This window comes from Cervus canadensis, chromosome 8 (genome assembly GCF_019320065.1).
Source record: "Cervus canadensis isolate Bull #8, Minnesota chromosome 8, ASM1932006v1, whole genome shotgun sequence".
NCBI lineage: Eukaryota > Metazoa > Chordata > Mammalia > Artiodactyla > Cervidae > Cervus > Cervus canadensis.
In genome coordinates, this window is record NC_057393.1 from 57,092,950 (window position 1) to 57,109,718 (window position 16,769).

The window sequence follows — 16,769 nt, forward strand, 5'->3', positions numbered from 1 at the left end:
AACGTTAGTATCACCCCCAAATTCTTATGTTGAAACTCTAGTATTGTAATGTGATGTGTTCAGAGATGGAATGTGATGTATTTAGAGATGGGATCTCTTGGAGGTAATTAGATCGTGAGGATGGAGCCCTCAGGGTGGGATTAATGCCCTTATAGAAAGAAACAGGTGAGCTTGCATGCTCTCTCTCTCTCTATCATGTTGAGGGTACAATGAGACCATCTCTAAAACCAGAAAAAGAGCCCTCAGAGGACACCAGATCAGCTGGCACTTTGATGTTGGACTTCCCAACCTCTATAACTCTGAGAAATAAACGTTTGCTGCTAAGTTCCCCAGTCTAAGGCATTCCGTAATAGGAACCCAAACTCACTAAGATAGGAACTTGGTGGCTACTCTCATTCTCGACACAACCTCCCAATAATCTGATTTTAAACCGCTTGGAGCCGACAAGGGATATTTCTGCCTTCTTGGAGTTATTTTTGAAGAAGCCTCTGAATATCTTCTTTTCAGGTTGCCTAGAACTGTGCATTCAGCCAGACTGAATACCACCCGAGGAACTGAGCCAAGGCCCTGTCCTGGAGTATGCAGGTGCCTCCACGACAGAAGTGCTGGGGGTGCTGGTGTCACTGTCTCTACAAGGCGTGAAGAGGAAGGAGAGGGGCTTCCCTGGATCCTGCTGCAGGGAACACACCGGGAGCTGTGGGCACAGCTTCTAGAGGCAGATCTCAGCTTGTAAGAGAAAGTGTTCTCCAACCATCATAGGTGTCCTGCTGCCTTGAACCCCCTCATACCACAGAGAGCTCCTCACAAAAAAGTGAACGGCCACTTGTCAGGAAAGGTTTCCAGAATGAAATGGGAAGCAGCAAGGACCAAAACAGAGTTCAACTCTGGCATTCTGAGATTTTATGAATCTGTGTGTATGCATGTGTACACACATACAATAAAGAATGTGTACACATGCGCGCACACACACAGATTTACATATAAGCATGTATTTGCAGGCATGCATTGACATGTGTGGATATGTATGTAGATCTAGAGAGAGAGAGAGCACATGCAAGAAAAATAGGACCAGATAAAAACACTCTGGCTTCAATTTCAGGAAGGCCCAAATATGACAAACAGAAATGGATCTTATAGAAGAAAATGAAATAGAACTTTTGGCTGTAAAGACCTTTTTGACCGTTTGTTGATGAGGAATAATAATTAGGCTGAAATCCAACACTTTGGCCACCTGATGTGAAGAGCTAACTAATTGGAAAAGACCCTGATGCTGGGAAAGACTGAAGGTTAAAGGAGAAAGGGGAGACAGGATGAGATGGTTAGATAGCATCATCGTCTCAATGGACATGAATCTGAGCAAACTCTGGGAGATAGTGGAAGAGAGAGGAGCCTGGTACACTACAGTCCATGGGGTCGCAAAGAGTCAGACATGACTTACCAACTGAACAACAATAACAACAAAGATTAAACTAACATTCACAATAAAAACCCAAAACAGGTATGCAGAGTCTGGGAGAGGACAGAGCTGAGGTGCGTGTGTGGCAGGCTGTGTCCCCGGTCACTGAGGTGTATCTCAGGTGGTCCAAGGTGGGAACACTGCAGGGTGCTCAACAGCCACTAAGAGTTACCTGGGCAGTAAAGGTCCTCCCCCTTCCTCCCACCCATCTCAGATTCTGTTTCCAGGAAGGACAGCAGTCAGTCTGGACCAAGTGGCCAGCAATCAGCAGTGTGTCATACAGACACCTCCTCAGCAGGCACCTTACCACCACGGCCAATGTCAGGTTCTTACCACCATGATGTGCTCCGTGATAAAGAGAAGGATGTGTCTGGGGTCTGCTGAGAACATTCCACTGTACAGCTTCTCCACCAGCTTCTGGATGAAGTGGGAGATGTTGGCAAGTGAAGGAGCAGCAGCAGCTTCTGCATTCGGCTGAGGCTCTCTACTGCCTGGAGGGTGGGAGAGGGTGACAGACCAAGGCTGAGAAATCAGCAGTCTGAATTGCCTTCTTTGTCCAACAGTCTCCAAGCTCCTCTTGGAAACCAGCCACATCTTAACCTCTGTACATCTCATTGTAATCTGTATAACCGTTGCTTCAAAAACGGGATCTTATACACTGTAGGTACCCAATGAATACGTGTTTATGCAGAGAGATATTGAACAATCAGTGATATGAACCAAGTGGGAGGAAGCAAGTGAGGAGCAGCACATCTTCCAGTGACCATTTGGAAGAAGAGTGGATGGGAATTTAAGGCATAGGTAGTGGGAAGGCTGTCATGGTGACCCAAGTCCCTGATGTTATGTGGGGGAGAGGATGAAGGTGTAGGATCAGATCGCCCATCTGTGCTTACCAACACAGCACATGTTGTGCTCAGATATGGATGCAAGCATCTCAGTTAATCCTCATTAACAACCCTCTAAGTTACCCACGACTGTCCTCCGCACTCACATGGTCTGGCCTCTGGCTGGAGTAACGCCACCATCCAGTCATAGAGCGACACTCAGGACTGGGCTACCAAGCTTACACTTTTAATCACTCCACTACCCTACCATACTCAGATAGCCCAGAAAACCAAAAGTCAGGGTTTCCTCACTGTGGGGCAAGAGGAATCCAGGATACCAGTCATGTCACTAAGGATTCCATGGCTCAGGAACCACAGAAAGAACTTTCGTACAGTCTTGTTGGGAAGTTATAGCTGCCCCAGACCCAAATGTTCTGAATGAAGTTTCAATTTGAACTTCTTTGGGGCAATGGCAGCATCTTCATCCAAGTTCATTCATTTAAGAATTGTTTACTATGCCCAGGCATAGGGGAGCAAAAAAATGTTCAATTCAGGTGGACATTTTGACTCCCCTCATAAGAAGAAAATTTTATACTGAAGCTAGAGGATAACTGATGTTAGCTCAGAGGACAGGGCTTTCTGTCTCTGATTGAATCAGGAATGGCAGGGGTGACATGGAAAGTAGTAAGAAGGCCATTCCACGGGTCTCCGGGCAGAGTCACTGAGCTCTTATTGCAGACAGGTGGAGGGCAGTTTCCTGTGGTTCCTAAAGCATCCACAGTCCTGCAGCCTAGTCTTCCTCTAGGGTTCTGGGGTCAGCAGTTGGCAGGAGGTGGCTTCTTACTCAGCTGTCAGCAACTTTGTGTCATAAACCAGGAGGAATAAGTCATCCACCCGCACTTACCTCTCAGCATCGATGCATGACCTCCACTCATCAAGTGAAATATTTCCATGGTGGAAAGCAAGATCTCAGACTGAAAGTCTCGCTTCTGTTGACTGGTGGCATTGTCTGGAGAAGCCTGGAAGCAAACCCTGAACTAGACACCAGCCACATGGCCATCATTTCCACTCAGTGCCCATCATGTCCATTCAGTCCCTCTCCTGATCCATATGCTAACACTGCAGCTGCTGGGAGTGTGGACAGCCAACAGCTCACAAGTGCCCCTTCTCTGGGGCATTGCCCTCTGCTGATCAAGTTGCTTCACCCAGGAAGCAATGCCCACTTCCCAGGACAAGTGGTGGTGGGAGGAGGGGCAACAGGTAATGACCACCTTGCATGTACCTCAAGGTGGGGCCAACTCTGAGATGCAGATATAGCAAACCTCAGCTCCCCTTGGAACCAAGCTACTTCTGAAGCCAGGTCCTGCCTAGTTTCTCCCTCATCATCCTCTACATCCCTTCTCAGCTTTCCTGAGAGCACCGCCCCCAATAAATCACTTCCAGAAAATCCCCACCTCAGACTCCGTTTCTAGAGACCTGGCTAAGACCTGCCCTCATTCATCTCTTCACCTGTTGCTTGGCGAGCTCCCTCTGCTGGGGACTGTGGTTCCCTGAAGACCCCCTCCCACCAATCACTGCAGTCCCGGGAGATGTTCCTGACCACCAACCAGCTGGCATGCACCTGCTTGGGTGAGCTCTATCAAGAGACTGGCCCTCGGGGCTCTTTGGGCGTACCCCACCCTCTTAATGCCCACACCCTCCCCGGTCTGTTCCCATGACACAGGCCCGAATGAAGACCTTTCTAACTCACCTCCAGGAGCACCTCCAGGGGCATCCACTGCTTGGGGTTTGGAGCCCCAAGCAAGAACTCCCTCAAGAGTAGCTGCATGAATTCCTTCAGCTGCTTCCGGGTGGGATGTGACTCGGCAGGAGCCTGTAGACCCTCTGCGGTGTTGTCACCTTCAGCCTCGGCCTCGGGACTGCTGGGGTCTGGGCAGACTCAGTCATGACCCCCTCAAAGACAAGAGAATACCAGCATGAGTTGCCTGCCCTGCCCCAAAGCACTCACATCTGACATGTGCACGGTGGGATTCTCATCAAACCATTAGCACGTAAGGAAACTGAGGCTCTGAGGAGGTAGTCGGGCTCAGAGGTGGCCTGCTGTGACTTCTGAACCTGTGGTGGGCAGAAGCTGGGCACAGAGGTAGAGAAACCAGTAGCACTCAGCGAGGAAGCCCAGGATGTGTCCCGGGGAAGGCATTTCCCTCCTCGGTGCCATAGTTCCCCATCAGTCAAGTGGTAATGATGGAAAGGAACACACAAAGACATGTGAGGATGAGATGAGAAATCTTGCATGCAGCATGCCTGCCCCTGGTATATGGTCAAGATAGCTGGTTCCCACCTTTCTGTGGGGTCCTCACCTTTACTGCCTGCCAGGCTCTGATGTTGTTGACCCTCAGGTGGAAAGAGAAGTGGGACTAGAGCCAGTCCTGACATCCAAGACCCTGAAGTGCCTTGGGCTTCACTTTCTCAGTTATACATTACAAAAATATTGGGAGATAAATGTGATGGGAGTCATTAGCCCAGATACGTCTGGGAAGACATGGAGATGCTGGGAGGCCAGATGACACACCCAAGGACATGCGACCAGGGACTCCTGACTCCTGGCCCATGAACTTTTCATGCAAGTTCATCTGCTGGCACCTCCCTTGGCTCATTCATAAAATTAATGCAGCCATTCTTAATTAAGCTGTAAAATGAATTTAATGGCACCTAGGGAGGTGGTTGACTGTATTAATTAGCTCCATGTGGCCTTGGCTGGATAGATGCCATATAAAATCGTAGCAAATAGAAATCCTTTTGGCCACCTGCCTTCTGCACGAAAACGGGTCTGTCACATATTCTGTGCAACAAAGGACTTTTGGAGCTGACTTGGAGCTGAAAGGAGGCCAGGAGGTGCTGGGATAAGAGTTCTGGAACCAGGGCCTGTCTCATCCACCATCGACTGGGAGGTGACCTTGGGCCAGGCTCTCCCTCAGGTGGGAACTACTGAGTGTGGGGAGGAAGAGCCCTGGATCAGGGCTCTGTGGCTACTGGCGGGGAGCTGGCTGGAACCCCAACTCAGCAGATGGTGAGCCTGGCCTGTGGGCATAGGGGCTGAGGTGGTGATCTGGACTCAGAAAGTCAGACCATCAACTTAAGGTCCTGTCCCCCTCCAGGTGAGGGGAATGGTGAGGGGCTGTCTGTAGAACCCTGCTTCCTCCCTGCCTGGCTGGGGGGCTGCGGGGGCGCCTAGCTTCTGGGCAGAGGTCCCATCCCCCACCCCCTCCAGTGCTGCCTTTGATCTTTTTTGCATCTTTTTTTTTTTACTTACTTTTCTAGTATGTTGCTTTAGTTGGTATTAACCCATCAAAACATCTTATCTTTTTGCAAATCTTCTGGTCTTCATAGTTAGTCTTTTTATTAAAACTAAACACTTAAATTTTATTAGGTCATTTATTGTTATTTTAAACTGACTGATGGAAACGAATAGGTTTCAGGGTGAGAGACTGCAGTGTAAATCTTGGTTTAGTCACCTATGAATCACATAAGCTGTGGCATGTTTCATTTCCTCAACCCTTTCAACCCTTTCGACCCTTTCGTGAGATGGGTCTCATGGCCCCACTAACCCGGGAGGGAGCTGGTCTGTGGAGCTTCACCTCCCTGAATCTCGCCTCCACCTTTAACACCTGCATCGGGCCTGTTAGGGGGATGTGAAGCACCAGGCTCAGGAGATGGAGGCTGGCACCATGAATACACTTCCAGAAAGGCTTAGCTAAAAGAGCATATTCATCCACTTGGCCGTTTAGCAAATAATTATGGAGCAAACATTACTTGCCCTCATTGTGCTTGGGATGACTTCTGGATCCTCTACTTACCAATATGCCTAACATATTCCTTTGGATACAGTTACTGATTTGCAGACAGGAATCGATAATTCACTCTCCTTGGTTGGATCTCAGCTCCTATTCCACCAAGGCAGGTAACGAGCAGATTTCTGCCCTTCCTTCTCCAGCACCTCCCTTCACACTGGTCCTCACTTGCTTCTCTCAGCTCCCAGATGCTCCACACTCATGAGTCCCCTTGACCAGCTGGGACTGGCTCTTGCTCTCAAACTCACTCATATCTCTTCCCGTAGTGGCCTCTCTACCCCCACACTGACACCTTGTCCTCAAGACGCAGTTGGTCCCTCTGCCCTCCCAGCTGGGCCTCGGCAAGCCCTCTGATTGAAAGGCACCAGAGCCTGCAAATAGAACAAGGGTCCTGCAAAGAAGACAGGACCCTGTGGCAGTTCCACCCCTCCCCTAGCCGGGGCACCAGCTGTGGGCTTCCTGGAATGCAATCTGTGGTTTCCTCATGCTCCATGTGTGGGTATTCTGTGTTGATCTGGACTTAATCTACCATCAAGTTTCTCATCACTGAGATTCCTGACAACTCAAAAACTTATTGAATCTCAGAACCGAAAATGACCTGAAGCTGTACCTCATAAAGAGAAGGAAAACTACCGGAGTTGTTTACTTAAGGTTTTGGCTAGGTTGACTTAAAATGTATTTTCATTTGGGGAGGGGTGTGAAGGCATTTTGTCCTTGAAGGGTGATGATGCTCACCCCTGCTCTCACCAGGGCAAGGCGGAGGTGTGTCTTACCTTCTGGGTTCCCAGGGGGAAGGTGACTGCAGCCAAGGTCTGGAGGAACTCCGGGGCCCGCCAGGCTGGATCCTGGGGGTAGGTGCCATGCACAAGGCCAAGGAACTGCAACACACTGGCCGGGAATGTCCGTTCCCAGGCGCTATCTCCAGAACCTGTCGAGGGCTGAGGACATGCTTCATGAGAGGCAGCACGTCGGGGCACGACTTGGGGCTGCATAGGAGCCAGAGGACTTGAGATCTAGAGAGACCTCCTTTCTGAGCCTCTCAACAAGACACCTTATTGCAAGACTCCTAGTAATAATACGACCTATTTCTTAAGATTGTCGTGAGAATTAAATGAGACATGTTAGTGCTTCAAGCTTGTTTTCACAGTGACTAGTACAGGGTAAATATAGAAGAAGCAGGGAGATAAGGTCAGATCCCTGGTGGCTCAGATGGTAAAGCATCTGCCTGCAATGCAGGAGACCCAGGTTCAATCCTGGGTCAGGAAGATGCCCTGGAGAAGGAAATGGCAACCCACTCCAGTACTCTTGCCTGGAGAAGTCCATGGACTGAGGAGCCTGGTAGGCTCCATGGGGTTGCAAAGAGTCGGAGACGACTGAGCGACTTCACAGAGAGGATTTGGACTTTTGGAAGAATTTGATCAGGCATCCCCTGAAGGTGCTTAGGCAAGGCACCAGGCTGGACCCTGGGGGTAGGTGCCCCAGAATGAAATATTAATGCTGGACACACGTGTTTCCACCGTGCCCTCGCCCTGTGATCCTGCCTGAGTGAGTTAACCTCCACAGCATCTATATTTGCACAAGGAAGAAAATGCTGTCTGCTCCCAAGGATAGTTGCACACAGCAGAATGGCTAACATCTGCAAGACCAACAATGCTAAACAATGACAAGGAACTGGAGCAACTAGAACCTTCCCAGAATAAGAGTTAGTGAGTGTAAATTGACTCTTTATTTTGGAGACTGTTTGGCAATATCTACTAAAACAAATCATATGTACAGCTTAACCACAATTTCATGCTGGGTATATTTCTAATAGAAAGAAGTGTGTATGTCCACCAAAAGATATGTGCATAGCAGCTTTATTCATAATATTTCCAAATGGAAATAACCCAGAAGGAATAAATGCTGATCCATTATCACAATAAAATACTACTGAACAGTAAAATAAAGAAAGAAAGAAAGAAAGAACTACGAACATATACAACACAAGCAAATTCCACTCATGTTGTGTGAACTCAGTCGTGTCTGACTCTTTGTGACCCCATGAACTATACAGTCCATGGAATTCTACAGGCCAGAATACTGGAGTGGGTAGCCATTCCTTTCTCCAGGGGATCTTCCCAACCTAGGGATCGACCCCATATCTCCTGCATTGCAGGCAGATTCTTTACCAGCTGAGCCACAAGGGAAGCCCTGAGTGAAAGAAGCGAGATGCCAAAGGGTACATATTGTAGGATTCCACTGATACCAAGCTCAAGGAAAGGCAAACAAATCTATGGTTACCACTGTGCAAGGGAATAACAGCAAGCAAAGTTATAAGCAAAATAAATAAACTGAGAAAGATATTCACTACAATTTTACTTCTGATCTTCTCTTATCCTTTCAGTTTTTGCCTTTTAGATTTTGATGCTTGTCTACCATATTTGGTAAATGATGCTTTCATGGCAGATAGCTTCACTGAACCAAAGTCTGCCTCTGACTTTGCTTTTGTTATATGTTTGTCAGATCCCAGAAGACTGTTATAAGGGTGACGTCTGTTATACAGCAGTTAACCATTTTATGTTTGCTGTTATAAAGTAAATGTTTGGTCTTACTTTTTCACTTCTGTCAGCATACTAGGTATTTTCTTCACTTGAAATGCTTTCATGTTATTTCTTTGGTTTGCTTTTTCTAAATAGCATTGATTTAAAAAGTAATAAGCTTTCTATGCTGCAAAACAAATTTTTTCAGGCATCCTCAAATTAACTGCACATTAGGTCTACAAGAGAGCCATGAATAAATTTCCCAGAGATGGAAAGTGTAAAGATTGCTTGCTCTGACTAGGACAAAAATAAACTGGAAATAAATAACAGCAATTTAAAAAAAAAGCTTAACTACATGGACATTGAAAAAGAGGAATCAAAAAGGTCTCTTTTTTTAATAAAAAATTTCTTTAAATCTGCAACCACAGAAGCACTAGAAAACAACAACAAAAAATGAAGATGTCAAATATCAAAATTTTAGAACTAGCCAGAAAAAAATGAAGGGGAATGACATATATATCCAAAGTTGTTTTTTATAAATCCACAAATCTTCAGCTCCTTAAGCAATAGGATGGGTGAGGTAAAGAAAGGGCATGAACTTACAAATTAAGAATAAGAAGAGGAAAATAATCACAAGGAAAATTAAATGAATTAAAGGAGACCATTTATGCAAACTGAATACTTGAGAAGATTTTTTTAAAAATATCAATTACCTAAACTAGGTCAAGGAGATATTTAAAAGCCTAAGCAAGTTGATAAAAGAAAAAAATTCAGGCCGAAGCTGTTTCATAGGAATGATTTAAATAATATAAGAGTCATGGATTTAGCATCTTCTTGAATAAAAGAATCTTTTTTTAATAAAACTAGCATAATACTGATATCAAAACTTGACAACATGTGAAAAAAGAAAACTGAAACCTAATATCATTTATGAACATGACTGCAAAATCATAAATAAAATATTTACAAGCAGAATAAGGAAATATGCTAAAAGAATAAGAACAGAGTGACAAAGTGAGATCTTTGCAAGAATGCAAGGAAACCTATTGATATAATTCATCAGAGGTAACTGGTTAAAAGAAAAAAAATGTAATCATCTAAATACCTGCTAAAAGAGTATTTATTTTTTTGTTTTTGTATTTAATCTTAATTGGAGGATAACTGTCTTACAATGTTATGGTGTTAGTTTCTACCATACAGCAACATGAATCAGCCATAAGTGTATATAGATATATGTCCCGTCCCTCTTGAGGCTGTGAGGACCGGGCCAAGCATATCTGTATAAGAATGTGGGATGTATGTCAAGAGGAATATATACATATAATGTCTATTGTGAGCTTCTGAGAAAGAGAACACGTGAAGTGCACCTTGAACCAATATCCCACATCCTGGAATTTATACCAAGGAGGTCATCAAACTAGAAAGAAAAGATATCTTCTCAAGAAAGCTCATTACAGACTTTTTATAACAACGAATGTTCTGAGAAACAATACAAATTTCCATCTACAAATATAGATGATTCCCAACAACATGTTGGGGGAAAAAAGGCAAGAGGAAATATGTGGCTTCCCTGGTGGCTCAGAAAGTAAAGAATCTTCCTGTGATGTGGGAGACCTGGGTTCAATCCCCAGATTGGGAAGATCCCCTGGAGAAGGGAATGGCTATCCACTCCAGTGTTCTGGCCTAGAGAATTCCATGGACAGAAGAGCCTGGCAGGTTACAGTCTGTGGGGTCGCAAAGAGTCAGACATGACTGGGTGACCAACACTTTCAGGAATTTATGTGGTCTGATTCCCTAAGGACATGGTATACTCTTAGGTGTCTGAAAGATATTCTACTAATATTCACTGTGGTTATCTCTGGTTGGGTATGCTTTTTACTTTCTACTTTTTTTCCCTTATTTTAAAGGTAATCATGCATCATATTACAGAAGCAATCAGGTTTCCACACATATCAAACCTCCAGTTGCCTTTAGAGTCTATAGAATGAAGCCAGAATTTTTCATGGGTGTTCTTGTTACCTGGTCCACAATTAGTTCTGCTCACAAGCCACACGGCCTTTGCCTTCAGTTCTAAAACAACCTCTCCACCTACCTTCAAGGTGGACCTGGAAGGCCTGAATCAAAGGCTCTCCATGTCACGTCTGCAGCTGGCAGGCATCTGTCTTCTCTAAGACAGGTCTCTGTCTGGTGGGTCCCTCATGAGAGGCCCACCTATCCTGGTAGAGGTGAGCTTCTTGAGGGAAGAGGCCCCTGAAGGGAAGGGACTACAGGGCCCTTGAAACTCTCAACTCAAAGCAGTTGCCCAGAAATGTTCCCTTTGACTGGAGGCCTTAAATCTCCCAGTGAAGAAAGTCAAATGTTTAAACAAATGGAAAACAGACGTCTTCTGGTAAGAACACATAAACTCCACTGGGGACATTAAGGCTGGGTTTCCCATTGAGCTCCTAAGTTATCACCTTGCCTCTTCTATCAAAAGTTCTGAATAATAGCTGCAAATTATCAGCACTACCAGAAAGTTGCTGGGAAAAGTCAAGGGTGACTTTTCTGAGCCTGTCTTCCCATCAGAACCCCTCTCAGCATGTGGGGAACGGATCTCACCTGGTTCATGGTGGCTTTCAGCATCTCTAGGAGCAGCAGGGCGCCTTCAGTGCACAGCCCTGCCCGGAGGACTTCTTCTGTGTGGTGTTTATGCAAGAGCCACTGAAGCATGGCGTCCAGGCTGTCCTGAAAGAGGAGGCAAGTGCTGTCAGAGACCTGTGTGTACCACCAAAGTGACTGGCTTTCCATCCAGTATGCCATGTTTCTCTGGGGACCCCAGTGAGAAAGACAAAACAGCACAGGTGGCTGGTCCACTAGAGGCATTTCAGCCCACTGATGGAGCATAAGGGAAACACACATATCTAAAATAGGCTGAAGACCCACCAGCAACTGGCATTGGGTCTGACATAAGAAATACTCAATCTCCCAATCAACTTTAATGAATTTTTGTAAATGAGATTGCAGAAAACATGTCAAATTCAGGGCAAGTGCCATCAGGAGAGAAAGCATGGGGTTGACAAGCAGGACGATCTGACTTTGCTTCTTTAAAAGCTGGGCTTATGCAAGCTATTTAGCCTCTTGGCAGTTCAGTCTCCGTCTCTGTGAAATGAAACTTACATTATCTGCCTCATGGGATTGTTATAAATATCAAGTGAAATAAAATATGTAAAACATCTGTCACGGGTCCTGACATTCAGCAAATGTTTGTTTCCTGAGCCACAGTATGGAAAAAAAAATACAAGTTTTCGATGAATTTATCAGAGTATGTTAAGAACTTGATTTTGAAGTGTGATCTGTAATACTATTAACATATATCAAGATTGAGATAGGTCAAATATAAGGATATGCAAGAAGTGAAATTTTCAGTCCTCAGCAAAGCTGTGCCCCTCCAATGACGTCAATACAGTGCAGTTTAACTCAAGTCTATCAAGACCAAGAAACAATTTCTGAGTCTGTTTATCAGGTGCTCAGGAGGGTGAGCAAGAGGCAGGGTTTGTTCTTGATGTGCTCAGCATCTATGGAGAGAAGCAGCCATAAACGTGCTGGTGCTTATACAAGGCGAAGGCGTGATGAGGCCTGAGAGAGAAAGGTCCCCACTGTCTAGGGGGTCTCAGCTCGAGGTCGCATCTGAGTGGAGAACTAAGGAAAGATAGCTTTCCAGGAAGGTGAGATGGGAGAGGGCTCCTTAAATGCACAGGGCAGGCAAGCGCAAAGCAGGTGGTCTTACTGGGGAGGTGACTCTGGAGGATCACAGAACAAAGGGCCTATAAGAAAGGAAGATGGGCTGGGAGACAAGTGAAATCCCAATCAGGGAGGGGCCTGATGCTGCCTGGGGACTCTGAACCTGATCCCACAGGAACAGGAGTCAATGAAACCTCAGATTTGTTGCAAGTCAGTGAGCTAGTGAGTGAGAAGCTAGTGAGAAGGTATCCACAGTGAGTAGGAAACTCCTCTTTGGAGGAGGAACAGGAGAGCAATACACAGGACAGCAGCTGGTCAAAAGTGTGAGCCAAGAGGGCAGCTTCTGGTTTTAGGTGGTACATAATTTATCATACTTATAGTCAATGAGGAAAGAATCAGTAGAAAAGGAGATGCTGAAAATACAGAGAAAGGATAATAAGGCATGCAGTCACTTGGGAATGGAGTGGAAGGAACACAGATCAGCCTTAAAAAGGTGACTTTGCCAGTGACAGTGAGAGAAGGTGATAAAGATGGTCTTGGAATACACAAGTGATGGAAGGCGGAGTCCTGAGGCAATGCCCCTTCATGGGGGCTTCCATTCTACCGTTATTTAAGTCATCTGAGCAAAGGGTAGCTGTGGGCCAGAAGACTCAGGGCGTGTAAGGTTCACACTAGAATGCAGGGGCATTACTAAGGTACAGGGACATGTTTCTTTGAAGGTGATAAAATGAGGCTCTATGCCTGCGGTGGCAGCAATTCAACCTCCCCATGTTGCCCCCACCATCATGTGATTTGTCTACCCAGAAGGAGAAAAACTTAAAAGTGGAACTGATAAAAAACAGAGATCTGCTGGGAGGGACAAGGGAGGCAGAGGCTGAGGAAGTCAAGGATATTCGAAGAGCAAGCAAGGAGGTGGGACTGCTAGGGAGGGAAGTGGGTCAGGATGAAAGTTGGAAGACATGGAGGAAGGTGAGGAGAGTCTTGGGGGATACAGAAATCAGAAACCCAAGTGTTGTCACTCCATCCTGAGAGCCCCTAGAGCCTACCTTGGGCCCATCCACCAGCTCTGTAAGTGGTGTCTGTAGGAAGAAGGTGGACACGATGAGGTAGACTTCTGGAATATGAATATGGCGGGCCAAAAAGTCACTCAAGACTCGGAACCCAGGAAGCAAGCAGGGGCTTTGGTCAGGCATTGCAGGATGGCTCTTCAGGTTATCTATCAATCAGGGAGAAGCGCACAAAATCCAGTTGAGAACAATTGCTTCTGGTCAACATGGGGATTGGGCACAGGAAGGGATTCTCTCCCACCAACCCATCCTACAGACCTGCTAGATGGAAATACGTCATACATATAGAGCACAAGAATGTGCTCAATAAGAATTTCTTTTCCTATTTCTGATGTGCTCATTCATTCATTCAAACACAGATGCTTATCTAGTGCCTACCACCTTAGAGATAGCAAGGCCTCTTTGCATAGGCAATAAGAATGTAGTGTTCTGATAAAATATACAGAACCCTGGGCCTTCATCAACTACTTACAATGTGGTGAGAGGAACAGACATTACAGAATTAAATACCTAAATAAAAATATGCTTGTAAACTATGATAAACCCTACCCCCCCAAAAAAGAAAGAAAGAAAGTATAACAGAGGTGCCCTAATTGACATGGGACCCTCCTCTCCTGGAGGAAGTGACATAAAATCGAGACCCAGCCCAGAGAGCCGTGCTGGTGTTGAGGGTTGGGGAAGCATCTCTGCAAGAAGGAAAGAGTTAAGGAGACTTTGAGGAGTGGGAAGAAGTCCCCAGCATCTGAAGAGCAGTGAGGCCACGTGGGGAGGAGTCTGAAAAAGGAAGTTAGAGGTGGGGGAAGGGGTCAAGGTCAAGGTGACGCTACAGCAGGCAATGTGAAGGCTCCCTAGTCCTGGCAGGTCCTCATTCACAGGTTGCACCCTGTCTCCTGGAGATGGCCACACACTCACCCATCATGATGTCCATGCCCTCGGAGCTGCGTTCCACCCAGGAACCTGCAGGCAGGCCATCTTTAAATCGCCCGCGGAGGGAGGGGCTTGATAAAAAGTGCAGCAGCAGCTTCAAGCCCAGCACCACTGTGCTGGGGTGCACATGGCCTTGCACGAAGAGCAGGAACCAGTCGGACCCCAGGTTCAGAAACATCTCTTCCTTTATCCTGGTGGGGAAGGGGGTCAATAAATGCTATAAATTATCTATCAGCCGTAAGCAAATGACATGTCCAGAAAATGCAAATAACATCCAGCTTCGTTAGTCACCTAGAAAAGGCAGGTTAAGGTTAACATCTGGACATCACTCAGCAAAGTATATATTACATTTTAAAAGATCGGTAATGTTGGCAAGGCTGCTGTGAAAGAGATGAATTTGCCTACTAATGGCTGAAGCATAAGTTGGCCAAAGCTTTTGAAATATATTGGAAACTGTGTACCAAATGATAAAGCCCTGCTCACTAATATTCATACTTACACAGTGTCTGACTGGCCACCCACTAATTACATCAACCTAGTCACATAAAAGACATCATGATTACTTAACCTCCTTTTAAAATACACTGTTCAGAATTAATCTTAATGGAATAGTTCACTATTTATGCATCTTTATCAGTTTAGACAAAAAAAACGTTTAACTGTCACTTTCAATAGTGAACTTTAAAATGATGTGTCTAGAGAATACAGACTTGCTAGAGGGAACTGGAGGACAGAGAGATGGGAGCCGATGCTCAAGGGCAATTGTTCAGCAAAACCTGAGTCTCCTGAGAGCCAGGAAAGGGTCCATCCTGGCTGGGCAGCATTCTCAGCATCAGTTGCAGATTAGGTGAGATGAGGGCATGGCCACTGAAACCAGGAGTCAAGAGATGGTCCTCTCTTTTAGTCATGACTTTGTTTAGTAATTGGATGACTTTGGTGAACTCTGATCATCTTCCTTCAGTATGATGATGAAAAGGATGATGGAAGTGACTGTGGCGATGAGGATGATGAAGATGATGTTGGTGGTGGTGGTGATGATGATGAAGATGATGGTGGTGACAGTGGTGGTGGCGATGGTGATGGTAGTTAGCTGTTGGAGTTTATATAGTATCCCAGGCACCATGCTCAGAGTTATCCATCTATTCATTTCTGTCTATGGAAGCTACTATTTTTATCTTCACAAAGATGAGTAGAAGAGAGACATAGAGGGCCTAGGTCACCTCCCTAAGGTCCTTGAGGGCAGAGCTGGGATTTGAACCCAGGAGGTGAAGTTGTCAGAGCCCAAGTGCTTAAGCACTACATTACATTCCTTTTCAAAAAGGTGAAAAGGTAGAGACTAGCTCATCTCCCTGGGTCAGGAAGATCCTCCAGAGGAGGGCATGGCAACCCACTCCAGTATTCTTGCCTGGAGAATCCCATGGACAGAGCAGCCTGGCAGGCTGCAGTCCATTGGGTCACACAGAATCGGACACGAATGAAGCGACTCAGCACGCATGCAGCTCACCTCCAGGGCATCTTCCAGCTCTACTATGCACTGATTCTAGAAATCTAGAGACTTTTAAAGCACTATGTACAAGGCTGATTTACTGAGGGGTAACTCCCCACCCCCACGCCTCCCAGCCCAAACCACATACACACTAAAAGGTCAGCTTAGTGAGAGTAGGATCTGGACTGACTTTTTCAGCATGGCCTTCTCGGAAGGAGGAACAGTGTCTGGCACACAGTAGGTACTCAACAAATAGCTATTGAATTAGTGACCCCAGAGCCGAGATAAAGCAGGCGGTCCAAGAGAGTTAATGGAATTTTATGACTGCATGTTGTTTTGAAAGTTAACTGAAGGCAGATACTTCTTTTTCCAACTTGGAAAAATAACTGAATGGCTAACAGTAAATAGCAGAAGAATTTGGCAAGTCTTTTCCTTGATAGATGTTATTTAGGCTAACCATTTCTCCATTCTATTGTCTGCCAAGTATAGGACATCAAAATCAGTAATTATCACAACTGCCAAGACAATAACAATTACACTATAGCAATGGTGACAAGAAGAGTTTATTGTAATGATAGCAAATCTGCTTTGAGTTACTCATGCCATTTAACATTTTCATCAGAATATCTTAGGGCAAGGTCTGCTTTATTGGGTGGAGAGAATATAATTTTCTTTCTGACTAGTGCAGGAAACCAACTCAGAGATGCTAAACTTTTCATTAAGAATAGGTTTTAATACTGCACCCTGTATGAAACAGCCTTGTGGCAAATCACTCTTTCTGGAACTACTTACTCAGAGGACAGATGAAGTTGGGAAGAAGAGATTACACCGAGCAGCATCTCCAGCAACTGGTTTCTGAGCCAGATTGTCTTTCCAGATGTTTGGCTTCCAGCTACAAAAAAAGAAAATTCAGATTTGA

At 45.6% G+C, this 16,769-nt stretch overlaps 1 protein-coding gene across 1 annotated transcript in view; it reads right to left on the reverse strand.

Moving 5' to 3' along the window:
* Positions 1 to 16,769, reverse strand: part of WDFY4 (WDFY family member 4) — a 251,632-nt gene that overhangs the window by 125,606 nt on the left and 109,257 nt on the right. Inside the window, 9 exon segments of the mRNA XM_043476353.1 lie at positions 1,790 to 1,947; positions 3,185 to 3,299; positions 4,031 to 4,206; positions 4,209 to 4,233; positions 6,905 to 7,069; positions 11,249 to 11,374; positions 13,417 to 13,586; positions 14,350 to 14,555; positions 16,643 to 16,742. Coding sequence (XP_043332288.1) covers positions 1,790 to 1,947; positions 3,185 to 3,299; positions 4,031 to 4,206; positions 4,209 to 4,233; positions 6,905 to 7,069; positions 11,249 to 11,374; positions 13,417 to 13,586; positions 14,350 to 14,555; positions 16,643 to 16,742 — 1,241 coding nt within the window.